The 25,069-nt window shown below is 43.5% G+C and overlaps 2 protein-coding genes across 3 annotated transcripts in view; one reads left to right on the top strand and one right to left on the bottom strand.

The window, feature by feature from the left end:
• The window catches only part of nom1 (nucleolar protein with MIF4G domain 1), a 45,497-nt gene extending 35,838 nt beyond the window's left edge, over nucleotides 1-9,659 (bottom strand). The window contains exons 1-3 of the mRNA XM_052016194.1: nucleotides 8,614-9,659; nucleotides 5,519-5,655; nucleotides 197-392 (exon numbers count right to left, since the gene is read on the bottom strand). Of these exons, the coding sequence (XP_051872154.1) occupies nucleotides 197-392; nucleotides 5,519-5,655; nucleotides 8,614-9,474 (1,194 nt within the window). The 5' untranslated portion in view covers nucleotides 9,475-9,659. The remainder of the gene's footprint in view (nucleotides 1-196; nucleotides 393-5,518; nucleotides 5,656-8,613) is intronic.
• A 180-nt stretch (nucleotides 9,660-9,839) lies between these two features.
• The window catches only part of lmbr1 (limb development membrane protein 1), a 167,728-nt gene continuing 152,498 nt past the window's right edge, over nucleotides 9,840-25,069 (top strand). Inside the window, exon 1 of one of the 2 annotated variants that reach the window (XM_052016196.1) lies at nucleotides 9,840-10,191. In XM_052016196.1, coding sequence (XP_051872156.1) covers nucleotides 10,129-10,191 — 63 coding nt within the window. In that variant the 5' untranslated portion in view covers nucleotides 9,840-10,128. The remainder of the gene's footprint in view (nucleotides 10,192-25,069) is intronic. The other variant, XM_052016197.1, reaches the window with a different exon arrangement.

Below are 25,069 nucleotides of genomic sequence, written 5' to 3'. Positions count from 1 at the left end.
ATGAGTTATTTTAAACTTACAGCCAAAATGAAATGTCTGCACTTGTTCTACCAAATATAACGCAATTCCTGAAAACTTGTTTTCAACGATGTTGATTTGTTGCCAAATAAACAAATGGTAAAAAAAAACAATAGAAATATCACATGCATAAAAAGAGTTCATGGAACAATTTGGTAAACATATTTGAGAAATTTACCTCAATTCCAACATTGTGATGAAGAATGCTAACCAGCAGAACATGTTCCATCATCAGCCTGTTAGGCATCAAGGCTGGTGTGACACATGCAGTTAGGAGAATATCAGTTAGGGTCTCATTCATGTCTTTACGACTATTTGCCATGTATAATTCTTCAAGCTGGCCACTAATGGAGGCCATATTAGGTTCACTCAATCTGAAAGCAGAAATCAAATTATTTAATACATATATAAGGCATACATGTAAATATCAGTATAATTGAATATTTATCCAATATTGTGGTTAACCTTTACAACTCAGGTACCATTCTAGTAAATCTATGCTGCAGATCTAATACTGTGGTTCTCAAAACTGCTCTCAGTATTGTAGGTGCAGTCTAACAAGAGCTTTGTATTATTTTGGTATGACTCCTGCTAGAAGTCATCTATACACAAAGGTAAATTTTCATTACCCTTTGTTTTTGTGCCATGATATTTTAATGATCTATGAGCATGAACCATCAAGTCACTTTGGATCCACAATGCTTCCAGCTTTTTGTCATTTAGAAAGAACCACCCTTCTACGTTCTCAAGTAGATTTTGCACACCATCCCACATTTACATGTTTAATTGAAACTGCAACACTTGCTTCTACTCTGTTCTAAAGAAGAAAATATTAAGAAAAGCAGTTAGCAAATGAAAGTTTCTTGACATCTGAGAAACAACAGATATTACACATTCACTCGTTACTCACCCATCAAACCTTCAAAGAAATACTCTATTTACTTTGCTGTACAGATTACAACTCCATTTGCATTCCCAAACCCAAATTAAAAGATTTCTTCTATTAGTTCTCAGTGGTAACAGCATAGGAGGAGCTGCCTCTCCACCAAAGTAATTCACTAGTTCCACTTCCAGTCCCTTCTTCGTAGCCACGCAATTCTCATCTTCATTTTTTTTTCACTTTTTTCTTTTAATTTTATCATTTTTCCTAACTCTGACTTTATTTGCTAGTGCACTCTGTCTCTTCCCAACACACTTTGTTCCTTCCCAATATACTGTACTCTGGCAGTCACTGTTCTGCATTATTCAGGGGTTTCCTTCCTGAATATCCCCTTAGTCAAACCTCTACTTTAGAGTCATAGAGTCGGAGAGTTATACAGCTTGGAAATAGGCCCTTCGTCCCAACACATTCATGCCGACCAAGTTGTCTGCCAGGGCTAGTCCATTTGACTGCATTTGGCCCATATCCCTCCAAATCTTTCCTACCCAAAGACCTGTCTAAATGCCTTTTAAACATTGTAATTGTATCTATCCTACAGCTGTCTCTAGCAGCTTGATCCACATACCCATATACCTCTGTGTCTCTTTTAAATCTTTTCCCGCTCACCTTAAACCTATGCCATCTAGTTTTAGACTTCCCTATCCTGAGGATAAAGACTGTGACCGTCACTTTTTCTTTGCCCCTCATGATTTTATTTACCTCCATAAGGTCACCCCTCAGCCTCGTATGCTCCAGGGAAACAAGTCCCAGCCTATCCTTAATAATTCAGCCCAACAGCCCCAACAACATCTTTGTGAATCTTTTCTGTACTCTCTTTAGCTTAATCACAACCAGAACTGCACACAACATTTCAGGTGTGGTCTCACCAATGTCTTGTACTCAATGCCCTGACCAATGAAGGCAAGCGTGTCATATGCCTTCTTCACCACCCTGTCTACCTGTGTCTCCATTTTTGGGGAACTACGTACCTGTACCCCTTGGTGTCTCTGTTCTACAACACTCTCAAAGGTTGTGTAAGTCCTGCCCTTGTTCAACTTAGCGAAGTGCAACACCTTGAACTTGTGCAAGTTAACCTCCATCTGCAATTCTTTGGCCCAGTTCCCCGGTTGATCTAGATCTTAGATAACCCTCTTCACGGTCCACTATATCACCAATTTTGGAATCATTCACAAACTTACTAACTCTATTCTCATCCAAATTGTTAATATAGATGACAAACAACAGTGGACCCAGCACCGTTCCTTGTGGCACACCACTGGTCCCACCTGAAAAACAACCCTCCACTACCACCCTCTGACTCCTGTCATCGAGCCAATTCTGTATCCAATTGGCTAGCTCACCCTGGATCCCATGTGATCTGATCTTCTGGACTAGCCTATCATGTGGGATCCTGTCAAAGGCCTTGCTAAAGTCCATGTAGATAACATTCTCTGCCCTGCCTTCATCAATCCTCTTCGTCAAATTTGATTTCCCATGTACAAAGCCACGCTAACTATCTGTAATCAGTCCTTGCCTTTCCGAATGCTGGTAGATCCTTTCTCTCAGAATTCTCTCCAGTAAGTTTCCTACCACTGATGTTAGGCTCACTGGCCAGTGGTTCCCTGGCTTGTCCTTACAGCCCATTTTAAATAAAGGCACAACATTTGCCACCCTCCAGTCCTCCAGTACCTCAACCGTGGCTAAAGATGATGTAAATATCTCTGCCAGGGCCCCTACAATTTCTTCTCTACCTTCCCACAATGTTCTAATCTACACTTGGTCAGGCCCCAGGCATTTATCCACCTTAATGTGGTTTAAGGCTGCCAGCACCTCCTCTTTTCTAATGTGGTTAAAACTGCCAGCACTTCCACTTCTGTATGTGGTATTTTGTAAAAATTTTCTATTTCCTGTTCAGTCTTTTCCCCTTCTGATTCTACCAACTCTTTGCCAACAACACTAGCAAACCCATGAGGATATTGGTCCCATTCCTGTTGAAGTGCAGCTCATCTTGTTTGTAAAGGTTCCATCTCCTCCAGAGATGGTCTGAATTCCTCAGGAATCTAAAGCCTTCCCCTCCTACATCACCTCTCCAGCCAAGTCAATAATCTGCTTTACTTTTCCTATTCCTATGCTCAAAACATGTGACAATGATATAAACCAGATATTAATAACTTTGAGATCCTGCCTTCTAATATCTTTCTTAACTCCCTAAACACTTGCCTCTGGAACATCGTCCGTCTTTCTACTAATGTCATTGGTATCAAGATGAACCACGACCTCTGGCTGTTCACCCTTCCTCTTTAAGATATTCTGTAAAGGAAATACAAAATCTATCTTACAGTCTAATGCCTATCATTTCCTGAAAATATTTCAAATTTAACTGAATAAATGGCTTAAGTTATTTAAGCTTTATAAGTCATTTAACCAAGTAAGTCACTCTAGTAATGATTTTTTCAGCTTGCTAAGAATATCAAATTATATTGGTTGAAAAGCAAAAAATCTGCAGGTACTGGTGATTTGAAATAACAATCGAAAATGCTGGCAACACTCAGCAGGTTAGGCAGATCTGTGGAGAAAGAAACAGTTAACCTAGTTCTGATGAAAAGTCATCAATGTGAAATATTAACTGAATTTCTCTCTCCTTATATGCTGTGTGACCCAAGTATTTGCAGCATTTTCTGTTTTTATTTTATACTAAACTGGATGACAAGACCCATCATGTTCAGAATCAAACAATGTCTTCCAGATTAACCATTTCCCTTACAAAACATCCTTAAAGCTTCTAAAACATTGAAATTAGCCAATTTGTTACGGAAGTTATTGGTCTTTAAAGGTTTACTACAATATTTGTAGTAAATTTTTGTAGCAGTTCAAATATTTATAATGCATATTAATTTTAAGAACAAAATATGTTGGAAACACTTAGCCATTCAGGTAGCATCTCTAGATTTAGTAAGACAGAAACAATACTATGAATATGAACCGTTAAGTCACTATGGATCGCAAATGCTTCCAACTCTTTGCCATTTAGAAAACACCATCCTTCTACATCCTCAAGTGAATTTTGCATATAGTCCCATGTTTACGTGTTTGATTAAAACTGAAATGCTTGAAGCAAGGAAGGTGATTGCGGACAAAGGACTGTTTGGGGTGTGGGGGTGGTGTCAGCATGATTTTGTGTATGGGAAATCCTGCCTCACAGATGTTTGAGTTTTCTGAGGAGGTTACTTAGAAAATTGATCAAGGCAAGATGGTAGATGTGGTATACATGGACTTTAGTAAGACTTTTGACAGTAGGTTGGTCCAGAACATTAGGGCACATGGGATCCAAGGTGTTTTGACAAACTGGATTCAAAATTGGTTTGGTGACAGGATGCAGAACGTACTGGTGGAAGGTCATTTTTCCTGACTCGAAGTCTGTAATTAGAGGTGTACCGCATGGATCGGTGTTGGGACCTTTGTTGTTTGTCGTATGACTTGGATGAGAATGTCTGTCGTCTGATAAGCAAGGTTGGTGATGACATGAAGATTGGTAGTGTTGTAGATAGCGAGGATACAGAGGAACATAGATCAGCTGGAAAGTTGGGCAGACCGGTGGCAGCTGGAACTTAGTCCACACAAGTGTGAGGTAATGCATTTTAAGTCATCTAACACTGGCTGATTAAATACAGTATACATCAGAGATCTTGGAAGCATTGATGTACAGAGGGTCCTTGAGCTGCAAGTTCAGAGCTGCCTGAAAGTGGCAACACAACTGGATAGGAGAGTGAAGAAGGCATTTAGCTTTCTTGTTTGCCTTCTTGGGCAGGTTGATGGAGTATAAGAGTTGGGACATCATGTTGCAGCTCTCAAGACATTGGAATATTGTGTGCAGTTCTGGTCACTACACTATTGAAAGGATGTGGTAGCACTAGAAAGAGTGCATTAGAGATTTGCCAGGATGTTGGCTGGAATGGACAGCTTTGGTTACAAGGAGAGATTGAATAGGCTGGGATGGTTCTTACTGGAGTGCAGGAGGATCAGGTTTATAGAATTATTAAGGCATAAGTACAGTAGATAGTTAGTCTTTCTCCAAGGGTAGCAGAGCCCAAAATTAAGGACATAGTTTATGGTGAGAGGGGAAATTTTTAGGAGACCTGAGGGGTAAGTTTTTCCACAGAGGGTAGTGGGTATATGGAACAAGCTGACAGGTGAGGTAATAGAGGCAAGTACAATCACAGCATTTAAAAAGCATTTGAACAGGTACATGGAAAGGAGAGGGATATGGGTCAAATAAAGGAAAATAAGTAAACTGCAAGCAAGCTTTTCATTGCACCCATGTATATATGTACTTGTGCATATGACAATAAATTCAACTTTGACTTGACTTTGAAAATGCGATCAATGTAGATTGGCATCTCAGTCGCATGGATGAGTTGGTCCAAAGGGCCCATTTCCTTGCTGTTGCTATGACTTCAGATTGCTAACTTTATTTGAAATCAAAAACCGTTGCAAGATCTGGGCTCAAAGCAGCATTTTTTATTTCTAAAATAAAATTCTCTACTGTCTAAAAGCACCACTACAGAGTGTTCATATCTATACCTATTCAGAAGTCCTTTTACAGTCTTCCTCAGTCTTGCAAGTTCTTCTTTCTTTTTTGCTGTCACAGTTTCAGACAATTCACGTAATTGTGGAGGAATATATTTTCCCAAAACAGTGCCATCGTTTGATCTTTGGTCCTATAAGAAATGATTGAACATGTTGTACCAGCTGAGGTGTACTGTATGTCCCTCCCCATTTCCCCCTCCCTCCAGAGTATAATCTAAAATTTTTTTCTTAAATACCTGTTAGGGATAAATTCAACATTCAAATCCAATTAAGAAAAGTTTACTTTGCAAGATTCCCTCATGGATTGCACATGTTGAATTAGATGCCCAAATAGCAGAATCATATTGAGATTTAAATTCTTTTTTAGAATTAAATATGTCATGTATTTTGATATGCTCCATTGTTGAGAATGGAGTTCTGACTTTGTATGCAAGTGAACATTTCTCTCCTAGTTTTATCAAGAAGTTTTATACATTGTAAGGCTATCATATACTATGACCACTTTGCACCAAAATAGACTTTTTTTTGTTCCAATTGTGTTCTTTCTTGTTTAAAAAAGTGTATAATTTATATTTAAATTATGTTTTTCTTGTGAATGCTGCTTATATGATGCTATGTGCCTGTGATGCCGCTGCAAGTAAGTTTTTCATTGCACCTGTGCATACATGTACTTGTGCAGATAACAATAAACTCAACTTTGAACATGAATGGGTTTATTTAACTCTCACCCCCAGAAACAAAGCCCAGCATTGGACTGGATAGGACAAAAAAAGATAATAATCCCAAATAACACACCAAATTGTCTCATATCTCTCAGTCAAACAGGGCAAAATATCAGGAAACATTGGGCCAACTCAGCCTGACTCTGATTGATGGTTCCAAAGAGAAACACTGTTGTTTAACTACTTATCCAATACTCCTAAATGTATGCAGATTCACTACAAGTGGAGGATCAATTAAACTCTACTGCTGGGCTTCTATATGGAGCACAGCTGTAATGCTAAAACATGACAAGTTTCCCAAGTCGAATGCTGGAGATTTCATCTCCAAGATCTTACACCACCAAGACCTGGCGTAGGATCAGAATCCCTACTCATTTAAATGGCAATTTTAGTCTTGAAATTAGGAAGGAAGTGGTAACCTCAGTTACACAATGTTTCTAATTATTTGTGCTTGAATATACTTTAAGCAATTAAAAAATTTCGTTTCCGATTTTTTTGTTATTTTTAATTATTTAAAGCAACAAGAGCAGTTTTTAAGAATTAAAAATAATATTATGAATATTTGGCTTCCAACATGGTGTGGCCAGAGAGCACTGGGTGTGGGTCACAGTGAAAAGAGACCATAGAAAAGTTTGTCTTGCTAATAATGGGATGGAAAAAAAATCCAGGATTTATTGAATGATTTGAAATTTAACAGGATAAAGGACAAAGAGGGTGAACAATTTCTGAATTGTGCACCAGAGAGTATTTTTATTGACAATGGAACTGTATTCCAGTAGGAGACCATCCAGGTAACAGTGATTATAACAGGTCACCTTAAAATTTTTCCACTCTCAGCTTAAACTCATGCCCTCTAGTTTTAGATTTCCTTGCCCTGGGAAAAAGACTGACCATCTATGACTAGAGGTCATAGGTTTAGGGTGAAAGGCGAAATATTTAAGGGGAATCTGAGGGGAAACTAAGAGGGTGGTGCGAGTGTGGAATGAGCTGCCAGTGGAAGTGGTAGGTGCGGGTTCAATTGTAACATTTAAGAGAAGTTTTGATAGGTGCATGGATGAGAGAGGTATGGAGGGTTATTGTCTGGGTGCAGGTAGATGGGACTAGGCTGAAAACCAGGCCGGCATGGACTAGATGGACCAAAGGGCCTGTTTCTGTTCTATGGCACTCATGACTCTATCCACCTTAACTGAGCCCTTCATGATTTTATAAACCTCCAAGATACCCTCTGCCTCCAGGGAAAACAGTCCCAGCCTATCCAGTCTCTCCTCACAGCTCAAACCCTTCAGTTCCATCAACATCCTTACATATCTTCACTGCACCCTCTTAAGCTTAATCACATCCTTCCTATAGTATGGCAACCAGAACTGCACACAATCTTCCAGATGCAGTCTTACCAACGTCCTATACAGCTGTAACATGAATTTCTAATTCTTGTACTCGTTGCCCTGTTCAACGAAGGAAAGCATGCCGTACACCTTCTTCACCACTTTAACTATTTGCGTCGCCACTTTCAGGGAACTATGTACTTGTACCCTTTGGTTTCTCTTTTCTATATGATTATGATGCAATTATACACAAAATGTCAGCAGCTGGAATTAATCATAACTGTTCTTCCAAAAGACCATCACAAACACAATTGCCAAATGACCTTCTTCATTGTGACAGCAGCACAGCCAGTAGCGTCACTGCCTTACAGCACCAGAGAGCCAGGTTCAATCCTGACTTCGGATTCAGTCCGTGTGGAGTTGGCACATTCCCTCCGTGACTTTGTGTTTCCTTCCATGTCCCAAAGATGTTGGTAGGACAACTGGCCTCTCTAAATTGTCCCTAGTGTTCAGATGAGTGGTAGAATCTGGGAAGAGCTGATGCAGACAAAAAGAAATGGGACTAATGGAATATTAGTTTTAGATGGGTGGTTTTTGGTTGGCATGGACCCAGAGGGCTGAAAGGGCCCGTTTCTGTGCTGTCTCTCTCTCTGTTTCTTTGTTGTAATGAGGGCAGTGGGTCAAGGGAACCTGACAGGACCTCACAAATATCTTCAAAACAAAAGGGCAAGATCAAGGTAATGTGTAAAATGTGTATGATTGGAGGAAATAAGTATGATGGGTAAATTGAATAAGAATAGTAGAGGGGAGAAAGGGAAATTTAAAGGAAATTAGGTTTAAAAAAATTAAGGAAAAGTTGCTCAACACAAAGACTATGGAAAATGAATGAAAAGTTATAGCATGAAATTATTACTGGACTTCGATAAGTAACAGATTCTTGAAGTATTCCAGGGAAGAAACCCAAAAAAGTTTTAAATTAGTCAACAACTTTCACAACTCCTGCCCATTTTGGGCATACATGACAATAATTGTATTGAAATACCCGTTCGTCTTCAAGTGTTGGTTGACTTGGCTGGGTACCTTCGTCAGCGTCATCACTGGATTGATCAAAATCCTGGTTGGGAGATGCTGTCACTGCCATCAGATCATCATCTTCCTTCATACAATCAGTGTCGGACGGGCACGAACCCGCTTCTGACATCTGTTCATCATCGGACTGACCCAGGTCACTGTCGGCCTCCTCATTCATCAGCTCCTCTTGCAGTGCGCCCATCTCATCGTCACTCTCTTCATACAAGCCTGACATGGAAGCAGCGGCTCCCGGCTCTACAATCCCTAAGATATAATCCAAACCATCCCGGGCGAAGGCCTGTGGGATGGTAGTTTTATTTTTCCTCTTGTTCAGTCCCAAGGCTTTTTCCAACCTCTTGATCTCCCTCTCCTCCTCCTGGTTGGCCTCCAGCAAGCCCAGTCTCCGGGCTTGCTTGCTCTTGACTTTGGCTGGGGATCTTCCTTTACCATGGCCGGTGGACTTGGCCGAGACTGATGTCGCCTTCTTCTTCTTCTTCTTTTCCTGGCGAGACCCGAGTCCTTCACCATCTCCCTCGCCCGATTTCTCTTTCGGAGCCGGTGTTTTCACGCCGCTCTCCGGAGCTTCCTCGGGGCTCGGGTTCAGGTACTTCCTATGATAATAGTCTCTCATCCTGCGCTTCTTCAGCACCCTCTGCTCCTTCCTCATCTCCTTCCGACTCTTCGGCCTGCTCGGCCCGAGGCCGGAACCTTGGAGCCGAGCCCCTGCTTGCTCCGGTTCGGCCGCCGCCTCCGCCTCTCCCACGAACCGCTCGATCGCTTCTTGAAACTGCTTCAAGGTGCCGGGGCCGCGCCGCCGTCTCTTCCCCTTCATCGCCGACCAAAACCACTCCTTGCCAAAATAAAACAAAACCCGCGCACGTAAATATTTATTTGCAACGCCTTTACAATCGCAGTTACACGTGGTTAAAACTCCACGCAACGTGATTTAAAAGTGAATCCACGGCCGCGGCAACCCACGAGAACCGCCATGAGCAATTTAAAAAAAAGTCGTTGGACGGGTACATCCTAACTTGACTCTCCAATAAATACCGCCCCTCTTAGCAATTTTAAACCACTATTGGTTCGATTGGCGATCAGTCTCCAAGCACTTCTCCATGTTCATTGGTTGTTGTGCACATCAATCATCCTTCGCCTTTCGTTTTTTCCTGTTTATCCCACCTCCGCTCCCGACAAGTTAGGTTGATGCCACGTCTAACCTATCGGTGGATGGGATTTAGCGGGGTGCTGTTATCTTGCGGGAGCGGTCAGCCTATGGAGGGGATCGTTACTGCCTTAGGCTGCTGTCGCGCAGTGATGGAGGGGGGGATGTGACGGTCTCGGCGTTGCGCTGCCGTTTGAAATACGGTGCCGGTGGTTGTGTGTCTTTGCTCCAGCGTCGCCTCGCCGTGAATGTAGTTGGTTCTCAATCGCTTGTTATGTGGCCTTTATTTTTGTCGTTGACTTGAATGTTAAGCTTGAGTGAAGGATGGACGCCGACGATGTGACAATCAGAGAACAAAACTTTCACAGCCAGGTCCGGGAGTACATTGTAAGTAGTTGCACCTGCACTGCCTCCCCGCCGCATCGTTTCTGTGTTATTTTTGCACAATGCCTCTCGAGTGAGAGACCGAGAGGGGCAAGGTGAATATTGGCGGCTGTTGAGATGGGTCTCATTCTGTTGAGATCGGTCTCATTCGGTTGAGATAAGTCCATCGAAGTGGAGGCTTCTTGCTTTGTTTTTTTTTGTGCACATTGCTGATGATTTGCGGTTTTTGCGCTTTCCGCGCAAGAGTTTCGGGTCGATCTCGCATCGCCTGTTACTGGTCGCAGTGTCTTGCAGGTTGAAATGTTTCATTAGGCTACGTGCTTCCTGTATTTGGATGGTCCGCTGTTCCCCGCCCACCCCTCTGTTTCCATGTCTTGGTGCTCGTAAAAATAAATTGCTGTGGGTAGTTGTGACAGAATAACCATTTGGGTCGAGATGCAGGTGTACTTGTTGCAAAGGCTGGTAATGTTGCCATATTACTGCACATAGGCCTAGAATATTGCGAGGAAGTGTCAAGGGAACTGGTTCGACAGAGAGCTATTGTTGGGCGTATTATCAGCGTTTCTAAATTAATTTTTGTCAGTATGACTGATTAGATTTGCATTATAAGGTCTCCTGATACTACACTTCAGAAAAGAAAACTAATATCTAATTCAGATGAAAAGTCATGGACCTGAAACATTAATACTTCTTCCACGGATGCTGTTTAACCTACTAAATATTTTCAGCATTTTAAAAAAAAAATCATATTTGTAGTATTTGCTTTTCTCTTTGCCCTTCAATAAAGTTCTGGTTAATTTTAGTATTATAATACAACGTATTTGGTATATTGACAACAAAGCTATGTTGAATGAGTAAAGTATTACATTAGTTGGTGCTGTTGTTTTAGGAAGAACAAATGTTTTTAAACATTAATTTGTTTTATTTGGAATGAGAGTATTTGTCTTTTGATTGCAATATTTTATGTATTTGCACTAAATTCTTAAGTCTTAATTTAAATACTTTCATTCAAGGAACCAGGGAATCTTGTTGATATCTTATTAGCAGTTTGTAGTTATTGAATTTATATATTCCATGAAATGTGTTTGCTCTAGTGTGTTAATGTTGGTTCTGATTCTTGTGCAAAATTATTATTTTTTTGGGGAAGGGGAATATGAGTGGTGTCTGAAATGAACACTATTTATTGTATTTACCAGGGAGGAGGATGGAAAGTTAAGGGAGGGGTATGCTGACATTCTGAAACATGTTTGTATCAGGAGTTGACACATGTTAAGATACATCAATTCCCAGGGCCTGACACGATCTATTCCAGGATGCTGTCGGTAGCCAGGGAGGAGGTCGCTGGGGCCCTGATGGAGATTTTTGCATCTTTAGACTTAGGTGACATACCAGAAAGACAGTAGGGATAAGCCACAAAATACGGGCCTTGGATCGGTAGTAGGGAAATTATTGGAAGAAATTCTAACACACAGGATTTGTGTTCACTTGGAAATGTGAGGACTGATTAGGTGGAGTCAGCATGGTTTTAAATAAGATAATCCAGTCTCTCAAATCTTGCTCAATTTTGTTTTTGAGGTAACTGAGGAAATTGAAGGCAGGGCAGTAGGTGTGGTATGTGTTAACTTGTCGCAAGGGCTTTGACAAGGTCACATATGGTAGACAGATCCAGAAGGTTGAAATGCATTGGATCCGAGGTGAGTTGGCAATCTGGATCCAAAATTGGTTTGGTAATAGGAGGCAGAGGGTACCTTGATTATTTGCCTTCCTGATTATTTGCCATCACAGTTAAAGGCATTGAGTGTAAGAGTTGGGATGTCATGTTGTGGCTATATGATATATTGATTAGTCCTGCACTTGGGGAATTGTCTATGGTTCTGGTTGCCACACTACAGGAAGGCCGTGATAACATTAGAAAAATTGCAGTAGAGATTGAAGGAGAAGTGGATCGGCTGTGTTTGCCCTCACTGGAGCATAGGAGGATTAGAACCATGCTGACTCTTCCCAATCAATCCCTACCTTATAGAAGTTTATAATATTACGAGGGGCATAGATAGGGTAGATAGTCTTTCTTCATGAGTAGAGGTGCCTAGAACTAGAGGATATAGGTTTAAGGTCAGTAGAGAGAAATCTGAGGGGCAACTTTTTCACCACAGAAGGTGCTGGTTAGATATAATGAGCTTTATCAATTTATAGGCAGTAAGGCCGGAGTTTTTGTCTTGATTCAGAAGAATGTATCTCTTTCTTACTTGAGTATTTTATCAAAGCTGACCTTTCAGCACTGTACCAAATGAAATCTAAGTTGGAGACATGAGATTGCAGATGCTGGAAATCTGGAGCAACACACAAAGTAGCTGGAGGAACTCAGTGGGTCAGGCAGCGTCTATGGAGGGAAATGGACAATCAATGTTTTGGGCCAAGACCCTTCATCAGGACTGGTAAATCTGAACTGCCTACTTTTGGATTTGATGTCAAATTGAGGTTGTGTTATCAAATCACCCTGAACTGAAACTTGAATGTCAGTTCCATTTCAGTTTCCTTTTTATGTTGTTTGTTTCTTGGCTTAAAGCCCTTTTAGCACTTTAATGAAAGATGAAATCCTATTGGTAGTGTTAAAGCAAACAGTGGCAAACCTGATGATACTGGTTCTCTGGAGTTGTAAGAGAAGCAGTGGTGATATTACACTTTTATGTCTAGCTTAAAGATGCATGGGAGATGGTGAGTTGTGGCAAAATGACAAAAATGGAATTCATTGCATTATTTCTGTGCCTTAATCAACTGAACTTGGACAAGGTGAAACAAAGAAAACTCATTGTTCTAAAGCAAAATGACCAATTTTTCAATTGACTATTAAGGCAGAATCGGAATCACATTTATTATCATTGTCTGGTATGATGTGAAATTTGTTTTGCAGCAGTGCAAAGACATTTTAAAAAAAACTATAAATTACAAAATAAATATTGCAAAACAAAAGGAACAATGCATACTTGAATGACTTAAACACTGAACAATGATTGTGATGTTTCTGTATCTTGATGAAAAGGTTGTGCAAGAAGGATCTTGCTGCATCATACTGTGTTTTTTAGTCTATCAGGGCCAAATGTTTGCTCTTGCCTTGGCCTGAACCAAGGTTGAAGCAACACTATAAAAGCAAAATCTGCAGAAGGTGATTTCTATTTTGGATCGCATGAGGAAACTGATGTTTCACGGTGAATGAAACGGTAATGTATTGGATGTTGCGTACTTCCCAGTGGAACTTGGAACACTTGATTCCCAAGTGTCAGTAATTGCTGTAGAAACTGTTTTGTGGGAAAATTGACTCTGGTGCAGATGAGGTGGTTAGTGAAGCTTCAAGAGGATATGGGCAAACTGAATGAGTGGGCAAGAATGTAGCAGGTGGAATATAAAATATGGAGAAGTGTGAGGTCATGTGTACGTAAATGGTAGAGATTCAGTCGTGTTGATTTCAAAGGGACCTGTATGTGCTTGTGCACTAGTCGTGGAAGGCCAATGTGCAGGTGCAGTAAGCAATAAAGAGGCCAAATGGAATGTTTCCCTTTAGTAGCAGGTTGTTCACAGCAGTTTGTTTCTCATTCTCTTTTAACAAAGTGAATGGTGTTTAACTTTTAAAGACTTAACTAAAAGTTTTTGTGTATCAAATCAGCCTTTATTGCTTTGTGGAAATGTTTTATTTATGGTTGTAATCGTATGTTTATATTTAATTGAGATTTGGCATAGAGAGGGTGGTTATTCATGTCTGGGGTAGCAGGCTTTTTGCTGGTGGTGCAGCCCGACAGAACTGTCCTTAGTCATCGTTTGCACATACACATCTAGGCATAGCTTAGTATTTAGCAGTGTTTCTATTTACTGAAGCCAATTGTACCCATCCCAATTGTAATTACCAGAGAAAATCTTTGTGGCATCTACCCGACTGTGGAAAATTATACTGATGTGAGCAATGCACAAAAAGACTAACCCAGATGCATCACCTCCCTTTTGGCTCACTCCATTTATCATCAAATGATGGAGTCATTAATCACATTGCCAAATATCACTTGCTCACCAATGACCTGTTTTGGAGATGCTCAGTTTGGGTTCTGCCAGGGCCACTTGGCTTCAGACATTAATACAGAACTATTGCTAATGTCATAACTGCATCATTTATTGGACGAAGGAGATCAGGCCATACTCTCCAATGCAAGGCTAGTCTTATCAATTTCCTTGGATTATCTGTGTCTTTAAACAGGAAATTATTTTTAAATTTACAGCACGTGAGTAATCTGGGATAAAAGGCATAGTGTGGCGACTCATCGTCCATGCAGGCGAACTGGCTCGGCGGTCGGGGCGCGTGTCGTCGGAGCGGCAGGGCCCAAGATGGCGCTGGGCCTTCATCTTCCCCGAGCGATGGGGGAGAACCCGCACGTGAAGAGATTTCGATGACGTAGCACGTACGTCATTTCCGTTTTTCGGAAGGCGGGAACTGCGCGGCTTAAAAGGCCCACGCAAGGCGGGTAAATAAATCAGCCTTGTTCCACAGCTTGCAGACTCGTGTCTTTATTCTCACATCGTGGTAGCGGCTGCTACATAGCCCGATGGTCCAAACGGATTTTGGACCGACACAATGAACGACAACGCAGTGGCACTCAAGCTGCCCATCTTTTGGATGCTTTGGCCCCACATGTGGTTCAACCAGGCCGAAGCCCAGTTCCAACTTTGACAGATCACCTCCAACTCCACACGGTACTACCACGTGGTCAGCTCCCTGGACCAGGAGACAGCAGCCCAGGTCAGAAACTTCATCCAGTCTCCTCTGGAGGAAGGCAAGTACCCGGCTTTCAAGACCCTTCTCATTCGGACCTTCGGCCTCTTCCGTCGTGAGCACGCAGCCCGCCTGCTTCATCTCGACGGCCTGGGGGACAGATCTCCATCGGCCCTGATGAGCGAGATGCTGTCCTTGGCTGAGGGACACAAGCCCTGCCTGATGTTCGAGCAGGCCTTCCTTGAACAGCTGCCCGACGACATTCACCTGCTGTTGGCCAACGCTGACTTCAGCAACCCACGTGAGGTAGCTGCCTGGGTAGATGTCCTGAGAAAGGCCAAGCGCGAGAGCAGTTTGTCCGTCGGCCAAATCGCCAGACCGTGTGCCCAATGCCTACCTAAACCAGTCCCGGCAGCCGAGAGACCACACCCCAGAAACACAGACGATGACACTGACGACCAGCTGTGTTCCTACCATCAGAGGTGGGGCGCGGAGGCCCGTCGATGCCGCCCACCCTGCAAGTTTCAGGGAAACGCCAGGGCCAGCCGCTGCTGATGGCTACAGCGGCTGGCCACCAACACAGCCTCCTATTCGTTTGGGACAAGCAGTTCGGGTGTCGTTTCCTTGTCGATACTGGAGCAGAGGTCAGTGTTTTACCCCTGACTGGCTGCGACGCTTGTAGCAGGCAACAGGGACCTGCCCTCAAAGCTGCAAATGGCACAATGATACAGACTTCCGGTACCCGTACAGTCCAATTACAATTTGACGACAGCCGTTTTACCTGGAACTTTACCCTTGCTGCCATCGCCCAGCCACTCCTGGGAGCCGACTTCCTCCGGGCCCACAGCCTGTTAGTTAACCTGCAAGGGAAACAGCTAGTGCACTCCAGAACCTTCCAAACTTACTCTCTGGGAGAAGCCAACCTACCAGCCCTGTGCCTGGACCCCGTTTCCCTGTCTGGCAACGAGTTCACCAAGCTCCTAGCCGAGTTCCCATTGGTTCTGGCACCTCAGTTCACGAATTCGATGCCCAAACATTGGGTGTGGCACCACATCACTACGACAGGGCCACCCCTTCACGCCCAAGCACGACGACTACCTCCAGACAAGCTCAGCCTGGCAAAGGAGGAGTTCTGCCGCATGGAGGAGCTGGGGATCGTTCACAGGTCAGACAGACCCTGGGCCTCCCCCCCCTGCACATGGTCCCCAAAGCTACCGGCGGGTGGAGGCCCTGCGGCAACTACTGCAGGCTGAACGATGCCACTACCCCAGACCGCTACCCCATCCCTCATATCCAGGACTTCGCGGCAAACCTACACGGGGCCCACATCTTCTCCAAGGTGGACGTCGTCCGGGGATACCACTAAATCCTGGTCCACCCTGACGACGTCCCCAAAACTGCGCTCATCATTCCATTTGGCCTCTTCGAATGCCGTTTGGCCTTAAGAACGCCGCGCAGACCTTCCAGCGGCTGATGGACGCAGTAGGCTGCGACCTGGACTTCGTGGTCATTTACTTAGATGACACCCTCGTCGCCAGCCATACCTGCCAAGAACACCTTTTCCCACCTCTGCCGACTGTACTCCCGCCTCAGTGATTTTGGCCTCACTATCAACCCAGCCAAGTGCCAATTCGGACTCGACTCTATCGATTTCCTCAGCCACAGAATCACCAGCGAGGGAGCAACACCCCTACCCGCCAAGGTAGACGCTATCCGCCATTTTGCCCATCCCAACATGGTCAAAGGCCTGCAGGAGTTCGTTGGGATGGTCAACTTTAACCATCGTTTCATCCCTGCAGCAGCCTGTATCATGCGCCCTTTGTTCTCGCTGATGTCTGGCAAGGGCAAGGGCATCGCCTGGGACGTCGAGGCTGTGGCTGCCTTCGTTAAGGCCAAAGAAGACCTAGCAGACGCCGCGATGCTGGTACGCCCCGGGACAGACATCCCAACGGCCCTCACGGTGGACGCATCCAACATCGCGATCAGTGGGGTACTGGAACAACTAATTGAAGGCCGTTGGCAACCCTTGGCGTTTTTCAGCAGGCACCTTAGGCCACCCAAACTCAAATACAGCGCTTTTGATTGAGAACTACTAGCGCTGTACCTGGCAATCCGGCATTTCTGGTACTTATTAGAAGGCAGGCCTTTCACCGCGTTCACTGACCAGAAGCCATTGTCTTTCGCCTTCTCTAAGATCTCCGATCCCTGGTCAGCCCGCCAGCAGTGACATTTGTCCTACATTTCCGAGTTCACAACGGATATCCAACATGTCTCCGGAAAGGACAATGTCGTTGCTGACGCACTCTCCAGACCGACCATCCACAGCCTATCCCTGGGTGTAGACTACGTGGCCCTGGCTGACGCACAGCAAGCTGACAACAAGCTGCCCAACTACAGAACCGCAGTCTCAGGCCTGCAGCTCCAAGATTTCGTAGTTGGCCCAGGTCAGCGGACCCTCCTGTGCGATGTTGCAACTGGTCAGCCCCACCCTATAGTTCCTGCAGCCTGGCGGAAATGCGTTTTCGACTCGGTACACGGATTGGCACACTCATCCATCAGATCGACTGTCTGACTAGTTGCCAGCAAGTTCGTCTGGCACGGCCTGCGCAAACAGGTCAGTGAGTGGGCCAAGACTTGTCCACGCTGCCAGACATCAAAAATCCAACGATGCACCAAGGTCCCGCCACAGCAGTTCGAGCCTACCCGTAGAAGGTTCGACCACATTCACATCGACCTCGTTGGTCCCCTGCCAGTTTCAAGAGGAGTGCAGTACCTCCTTACCATCGTGGACCGGTTAACGAGGTGGCCAGAGGCAACTCCTCTCTCAGACATCACAACCGATTCCTGCGCCCGGGCACTGCTCACAACTTGGGTCTCGCGCTTTGGTGTTTTGGCCCACATCACTTCAGACAGAGGTGCCCAGTTTACCTCCAGCCTATGATCTGCATTAGCGAACATGCTAGGAACGCAGCTGCACACCACCATGGCCTACCACCCTCAGTCAAACGGGTTGGTAGAACATTTCCACCGCCATCTGAAATCGGCCCTGATGGCCTGCCTGAAAGGTCCTAACTGGGTCGACGAACTTCTTTGGGTCCTGCTCGGCATACACACTGCCCCCAAGGAGGACCTCCACACTTCGTCAGCCGAACTCGTGTACGGTGCACCCCTGGTCGTCCCAGAGGAGTTCATACCCGCCCTTAGGGGGCGAGAGGAACAACCTGCGCCAGTCCTGGAAAGACTGCGCGAGAGGCTCGGCAGCTTGGCACCAATTCCCACTTCACGACATGGTCAGTCCCCATCCTGTGAGCCCATGGAACTGAGACTGTAAGTTCGTTTTCATTCGCAGGGGCACGCCCCGGGTACCGTTGCAACGACCACTGGAGGGGCTGTTCCGGGTCGTCAGAAATAATGGGTCCACCTTTATTTTGGACATTGAGGGCAAGGAAGAAGTCTTCACGATGGACTGGCCCATTTAGACCTACGACAACCGGTCGAGGTCCCAACACCGCGACGCAGAGGCCGACCACCTAAGCAACGGCTAGCACAGCCCGTGAACTTTGGGGACCATATCGCCGGTTCTGGTGGGCGGGGAGGGGGGGCGGCTGTGTGGCGACTCATCGTCCGTGCAGGTGAACTGGCTCAGCGGTCGGGGCGTGCATCATCGGAGCGGCGGGGCCCAAAATTGTGCTGGGCCTTCGTCTTCCCCGAGCGACGGGGGAGAACCCGCATGTGTGAAAAGATTTCGATGACGTATTACGTACATTATTTCCGTTTTTCAGAAGGCAGGAACCGTGCGGCTTAAAAGGCCCGCGCAAGGTGGGTAAATAAATCAGTCTTGTTCCACAGCTTGCAGACTCGTGTTTTTATTCTCGCATCGCGGTAGCAGCCGCTACAATAGCATATTAAAAAAAGATAAATTATTTTAAAAAATGTTTGAGATAAAAGGGATGTAGGCAGTTTGACTGAGCATCTGGAGGCAGGAGGTTAACAGGAATACATCTGACTAGAGTTGGAAGCCTTGGTGACAATTGGAGCGAGGAAAGATGTTGCCAATCCCATGACACTTCTGCAGGAATTTCTCATGGCACTGTGCAAAGTTCAAGTATCGTCTTTACCTCATCAATGAGTTTAATCAATGACCTTCTCTCCTCTATACTAGCTATCTCCGCTTTACACTCTGTCCTGATGCAGGATATTGACCTGAAACATCGACTATACCTCTGTCTCTACAGATGCTTCTTGGCCCACTGAGTTCCCCCAGCAGTTTGTTTTTTTGCTCTAGATTCCAGCATCTGCAGTCTCTTATAATACCTTCTCTCCATTGTTTATTATGTTTGAGGTGAATCCGAGTTATTATCACTGACGTATGACATGAAATTTGTTGTTTGATGTGGTTATTTCATTGGTAATTGCAGTCTTTGATACCGTTTGCAATTCGTTGCACATACCCGGAATTATTCAGAAACCTTGCTCAAATATTTGTGGGCCTATTGCTCATCAATGCCCACCACAAACAATGGAGTGTGTAGCTGCTTCACACTGATGCTCTATGGCAATACCGTAATTGAATCTTCCAGTATCAATGTCATCATGGGCCAGAAACTGAATGGACTAGGCACATAAATATCCTTCCCATCAAAGTAGGACAAATGCTTGGGTGTTCTGTAGTGGGTGATTTTACTTTCTTCATTCATAAGGAATAGGTGTTATTGGGAAGACCAGAGTATAATCCCCATTTCCAATTAGGTTCTTTTATTCTCTGAGGTAAAATAACAAGAATTAAGGGAATAGGAGCAGAAAAAATAAATGATTAAAAGATGAGAATTGCAATACTGAGATTAAAGTATGATTAAGTGACTCTACCAATTTCTGTATAATGGGATAAGATATAGTAATGTATTCAGCATTTTGTACATTTTGCCATGATGTAATGTCACATGTTCTCCCGCCCACAATACCCCCCCCCCCCCCCCAAATCCAAGATGCTAACACAATTATATCTGGAAAGGTGTAAATGGCATAACAGATCTACAATGATTATAACATTAGTACATTTAAAAATAACAACAAAATTATGGTTTTACGTTGAGGACCGAGTTGTTCCAACATGCGTTGTGCATTGTCTCTCACTCCTCCACCTTGTTTTACCTCAAACGTCTGCTTTTGACTGTTTATTATACCATTGATTAACACCTATTTTCCTGCATCTACTTTCTTGCTGTACTTCCAGCATTTTTTTCTCTTTACTAATTCCTGTATTCATTGTCATGATATATTCAATTGTTTCCTGAAGTTCTGTAATTACAGGCCTCTTTGGTGGACATTTTAATTGCTGAGCAATGGAGTTAGCTGTGGAGCAGAAGATAAGGTTTTAATTTTTGGGGTCAAAGCTATTTTTGAGAGCTTGTTTGTGTAGTTTGGAGAAACGGTTGCAATGAGTGCTAGCATTGTGAACTAGTAAAGTCAAGTCTAGTTGGAATGGGGCCAAGAGATAGAGGTGGCAGTGAGAGACTTAAAAGGAGTGGGAACTCTGAGACTTCGTCAGCAGGAGAAGCTTGGAGGCAGCAGGAGGCCAGAGATGGAGCAGGGTTTAGTTTAGAAGAGCAGGGACACAAACCTGGGTACAGTTTGTTTGTATTTGTTAGTGCTAGGGTGTGACATCACCGGAGAGCAGTTGGACAACTAATGAATCTCCACCCCCCCCCCCCCCCCCACCAACCGCCTCCACAAGTCACTTCCAATTTAATTTGGGGCACAGAGAACCAAAGGACTGCAGATGCTGGAATCTAGATGAAAAACACGATAAATTAATAGGTCCTGACCCGAAACATTGACCGCCTGCTTTTCTCCACAGATTCTGCCTGGCCTGCTGAGTTCCTCCAGCATCATTGTGTTTTAATTTGGGGCATGTCAGTATAACTAAGAAGTACCTACTTAAGGTACTGAAATCCAATCTGAATTAAATAGGACAGAGATGGCTGGGTAGGCAATGCTATAGTTGCAACAAGTAGGAATCAGTGACTAAATCTACAGCAAGTGTTGGCTGCTTGAGCAACTTCAGCTCAGGGTTAATGAGTTGGAATTCAAACTTCAAACACTGTGACACATCAGGGAGGGGGAGAGTTACCTGGGCACTGTTCTGAGAGGCAGTCACGCCCCTTATATTAACTCCTTTGAGTTTGATAAATTGATTGTGTGATTGCAGGAAAGGCTTTTTTAATGTCACATATATATTTTATTTATAAGAAGTACAATAAATTGAGCTATGTTTTCCTCTACACTCATTGTACCATTAATTAAATGCATTCTCTTACAATGCATTCAATTCCATGCATGTTTCCTCCTTAAGTGCCCCTGTGAAGCTTTTGAGAGGCTGTTACACAAGGCCCAGGAGGTGGGTAGAGGGATTGACAGTGTAGTTCTGGAGGAGTTTTGGCCTTTGCATTTGTCCAACTGGTAGCAGGTTCTTGCTTCCTGTTTGGAAAGGATGGGAGCTGCAGGGAGGATGTACAAACTGTACACGGCACCACAGTGCTATATTATCTAGGGTACCATTTCAAGTAGGGGTGTGGGGACTGGAGGAAATGTTGTAGTGGAAGGGGATAGCATAGTTGGGAACCCAGACACTGTTCTCTGCGCCAAAAACAAAGTCCTGAAGGCTCTATTGCTTGCCTGATGCCAAGGTTAAGGATATTTCTTCTGGGTTGGAGAAGTGGTGGGGGGGGGGGGGGGGGGGGGTGGAGAATCCAGTTGCAATGGTTCATGTAGGCATTCTTGACATAAGTAGGACCAGGAAGGAGGTTTTACTGAGGGATTATGAGAAACTGGGGGCAAAATTGAAAAGCAGACCATAAGGAGGGTAGTCTCATTCACAATCTCGTTTTGAGCTATGTGCAAATTGGCAGAGGATAAATAAGATATGAGAAGTAAATGTGAGACACTAAGCTTGGTGTAGCAGAAATGGGTTCCAATTCATGAGGCACTGACTACGGAAGGAGGGCGTTGTTCCATTGGGACTGGCTTTATCAGAACTATGCTGGGACCAGTTTCCTGGCAAATTGCCTACATTTAAAGACAGGATTTTAAACTAGTTGGTGGTAGGATTCTAGTGATGGCAAGTTTCTAAATCAAAAAGAAATGGGAGAGCAGTAGTGCAAAATAGAAAGAGGGAGAATGAAAGTCAAAGAAAGGGCAGAAACTATAGGCAAAGGTGTGGAGCAGAAAATGAAATCACAGTAAGTAAAAATTGTAAAAGTTGAAGCTTGAGGCTCTTTATCTGAAAGCATATAACATTTGCAAAATGATAGATGAGTTGATAGCACAAATAGTGATTTATGTATATTATCTAAGAGCTGTTACAGAGATATAGTTGCAGGGTGATCAGAAATGTGAACTCAATATTTCAGATTATTAAAAATTTTCAAAACTCGTTGAGTTTTGAGAAGCTACTTTTGGATTAGAAAACAGCAAGTGTGACTCCATTGTTCAATAAAGGAACGAGGCAGCAAGTGGGCAACCAAAGGCCAGTTAGTTCAACATCTGTTGTTGGTAAGATGCTAGAGCCGATATTCAAAGAAGTAGCTAATCATTTGAAAGGTTAATATAAACTAACTTACTGTGGTTTTGTGAAAAGTAAAACATTTAACCAATTCGTGAGTGTTCCTCAACGATGTAGCAAGCAGAGTTGATAGAGGGGCACCTGTAGGTGCAGTGTATTTGGATTTCCAGAGGACATTGACAAGGTGCCTCAAAGGGCTGGTGCACAAGATAAGAGCTTATGGTGCTGGGAGAAGTGGGTTAGCATGGATTGAAGATTGGTTATTACGTCGAAAATGAATAGCTGGAATAAACAAGTTTTTTTTTCAGACTGGAAGGATGGAGTTAATAATGTGTCCAAGGGATCAGTTGTTGGTCCTCAATTGTTTACAATTTACAGGCTGTGCCCGGGTTACGAATGTTTGACTTATGGACGCCCCTGTGTATGAGTGGACTCCTATAATATTATTAAATTCAAAAGTCAGATATATGTAGCTGTATTTGTTCCTACCAATGGTAGAACTAACCTCCTCTCTCCACTTTTAGTAATTGTTTCTTATTTGCGTGCGTTTGATGCCATTCATTACAATACTGTGGAGGTATGGTTACCATACAGAGTATTTTTTTTTGTGTATTTTTTGACTTGTAGGCAAAATCAATATATGAACCTCTGTAAAAATGGAATCTGTTTGTTACCTGGGGATGACCTGTATATTAATAATTGGAAGGGGGGCAGAATGTTAAGTATCTGAGTGGCTGATGACACAAAAATAGGTGACAAGGCATTTTGTATTTTGTGACTCTGCAATAGGATATAGATTAAGTGGGTGAAAATTGGCAAATGGAGTTTAATGTTGGAAAGTGTGAGGTCATGCACCTTAGTAAGTGGAATCAAAAGACAGACCAATACCTTAATGGAGAGAGCTCTCAATGTGTTAAGTACAGAGGGATCTAGGTGTTCTTGTGCAGGAATTAAAAAAAAATTAACAAGCAGGTGAAACAAGTGGTTAAGACAAACAGCATATTGGCATTTATTGCACGGGAATTTAGAAATAGGGAAGTATTGTTACAATTGTACAGGGTGTTGGTGAATTCAGTAATCTCTGTGCACCATTTTGTTCCCTTTACCTAAGAAATAATGTATTAGTATTGGATAAGAGAAGATATCTTTATTAGTCACATGTACATCGAAACACACAGTGAAATGCATCTTTTGCATAGAGTGTTCTGGGGGCAGCCCACAAGTGTCGCCATGCTTCTGGCACCAACATAGCATGCCCACAACTTCCTAACCTGTATGTCTTTGGAATGTGGGGAGGAAACCAGAGCACCCGGAGAAAGCCCACACAGACACAGGGAGAACGTACAAACTCCTTACAGACAGTGGCTGGAATTGAACCCGGGTTGCTGGCGCTGTAATAGCATTACGCTAACCGCTACACTACTGTGCGTGAGGCAGTCCAAAGGAGATTCACCAGGCTAAGTCTTGGGATGAGAGGATTGTCCTTTCACGAGAGACTAAAGAAGTAGGATTTGTGTTCTTCAGAGTTTAGAAGAATGTGAGTTCATCTTATGGGGGCATTTCGGGGTAGATGTTGAGATGTTTCCACTAGTGGGAGAGTCTTGAATGAAGGGACATAGGTAAAAGATAAGGGGGTGGTAATTTAAAACTGAGCTGCAAGGAAATTCCTTCTCAAAGAAGGTGGTGGATTTGTGGAATTTTCTACCTAGAGTGTTGTGGAGGCTAGGTCATTGGAAGTATTTGAAATGGAGGTAGAGAAATATTTGAAAGATTAGACAATTAAGTGCTGTGGGAAACTGGCACAAAAGAGCCTTTGAGGCCTGGGGCTTTTTAGTCATGATCATTGTTCTTTCCCTGAGTTTTGAGGAACTATTTGGCCTACTTCTGCTTTATCTTGTGTTATTGTGAGATGGTTTTCATTGGCAATGTGAAATTCCTGTGGGCAAGAAAGAGGATGTGGGAGGTGTCTTTGGGTAGTGGTTTCATTTTATTGAATTAGTTTGAGCAAAAGAAAGACAGGTAAAACAGAATTGTTTCCATTTCTTACCACTTGTAACGGATGTTGGCCATTTGGCTCAAATTAGCGTGTGTATGTGTGTATATTTACAGGTGTGTGTGTGTGTGTACACACACACACACACACACACACACACACACGCAAAAGTTCGGGCACCCCTGGACAAAATTTCTGTTACTGTGAATAGTTAAGTGAGTAGAAGATGAACTGATCTCCAAAGGTTATAAAGTTAAAGATGAAACATTCTTTTCAACATTTTAAGCAAGATTAGTGTATTATTTTTGTTTTGTACAATTTTAGAGTGAAAAAAGGAAAGGAACACCATGCAAAAGTTTGGGCACCCCAAGAGATTTGAGCTCTCAGATAACTTTTACCAAGGTCTCAGACCTTCATTAGCCTGTTAGGGCTATGGCTTGTTCACAGTCATCGTTAGGAAAGGCCAGGTGATGTGAATTTCAAAGCTTTGTAAATACCCTGACTCCTCAAACCTTGTCCCAACAATCAGCAGCCATGGGCTCCTCTAAGCATCTGGAAAATTAAAATAAAT

This window comes from Pristis pectinata, chromosome 5 (assembly GCF_009764475.1).
Source record: "Pristis pectinata isolate sPriPec2 chromosome 5, sPriPec2.1.pri, whole genome shotgun sequence".
NCBI lineage: Eukaryota > Metazoa > Chordata > Chondrichthyes > Rhinopristiformes > Pristidae > Pristis > Pristis pectinata.
Note: the sequence above shows the minus strand (reverse complement) of the source record. Positions and strands in the feature narration are given on the sequence as shown.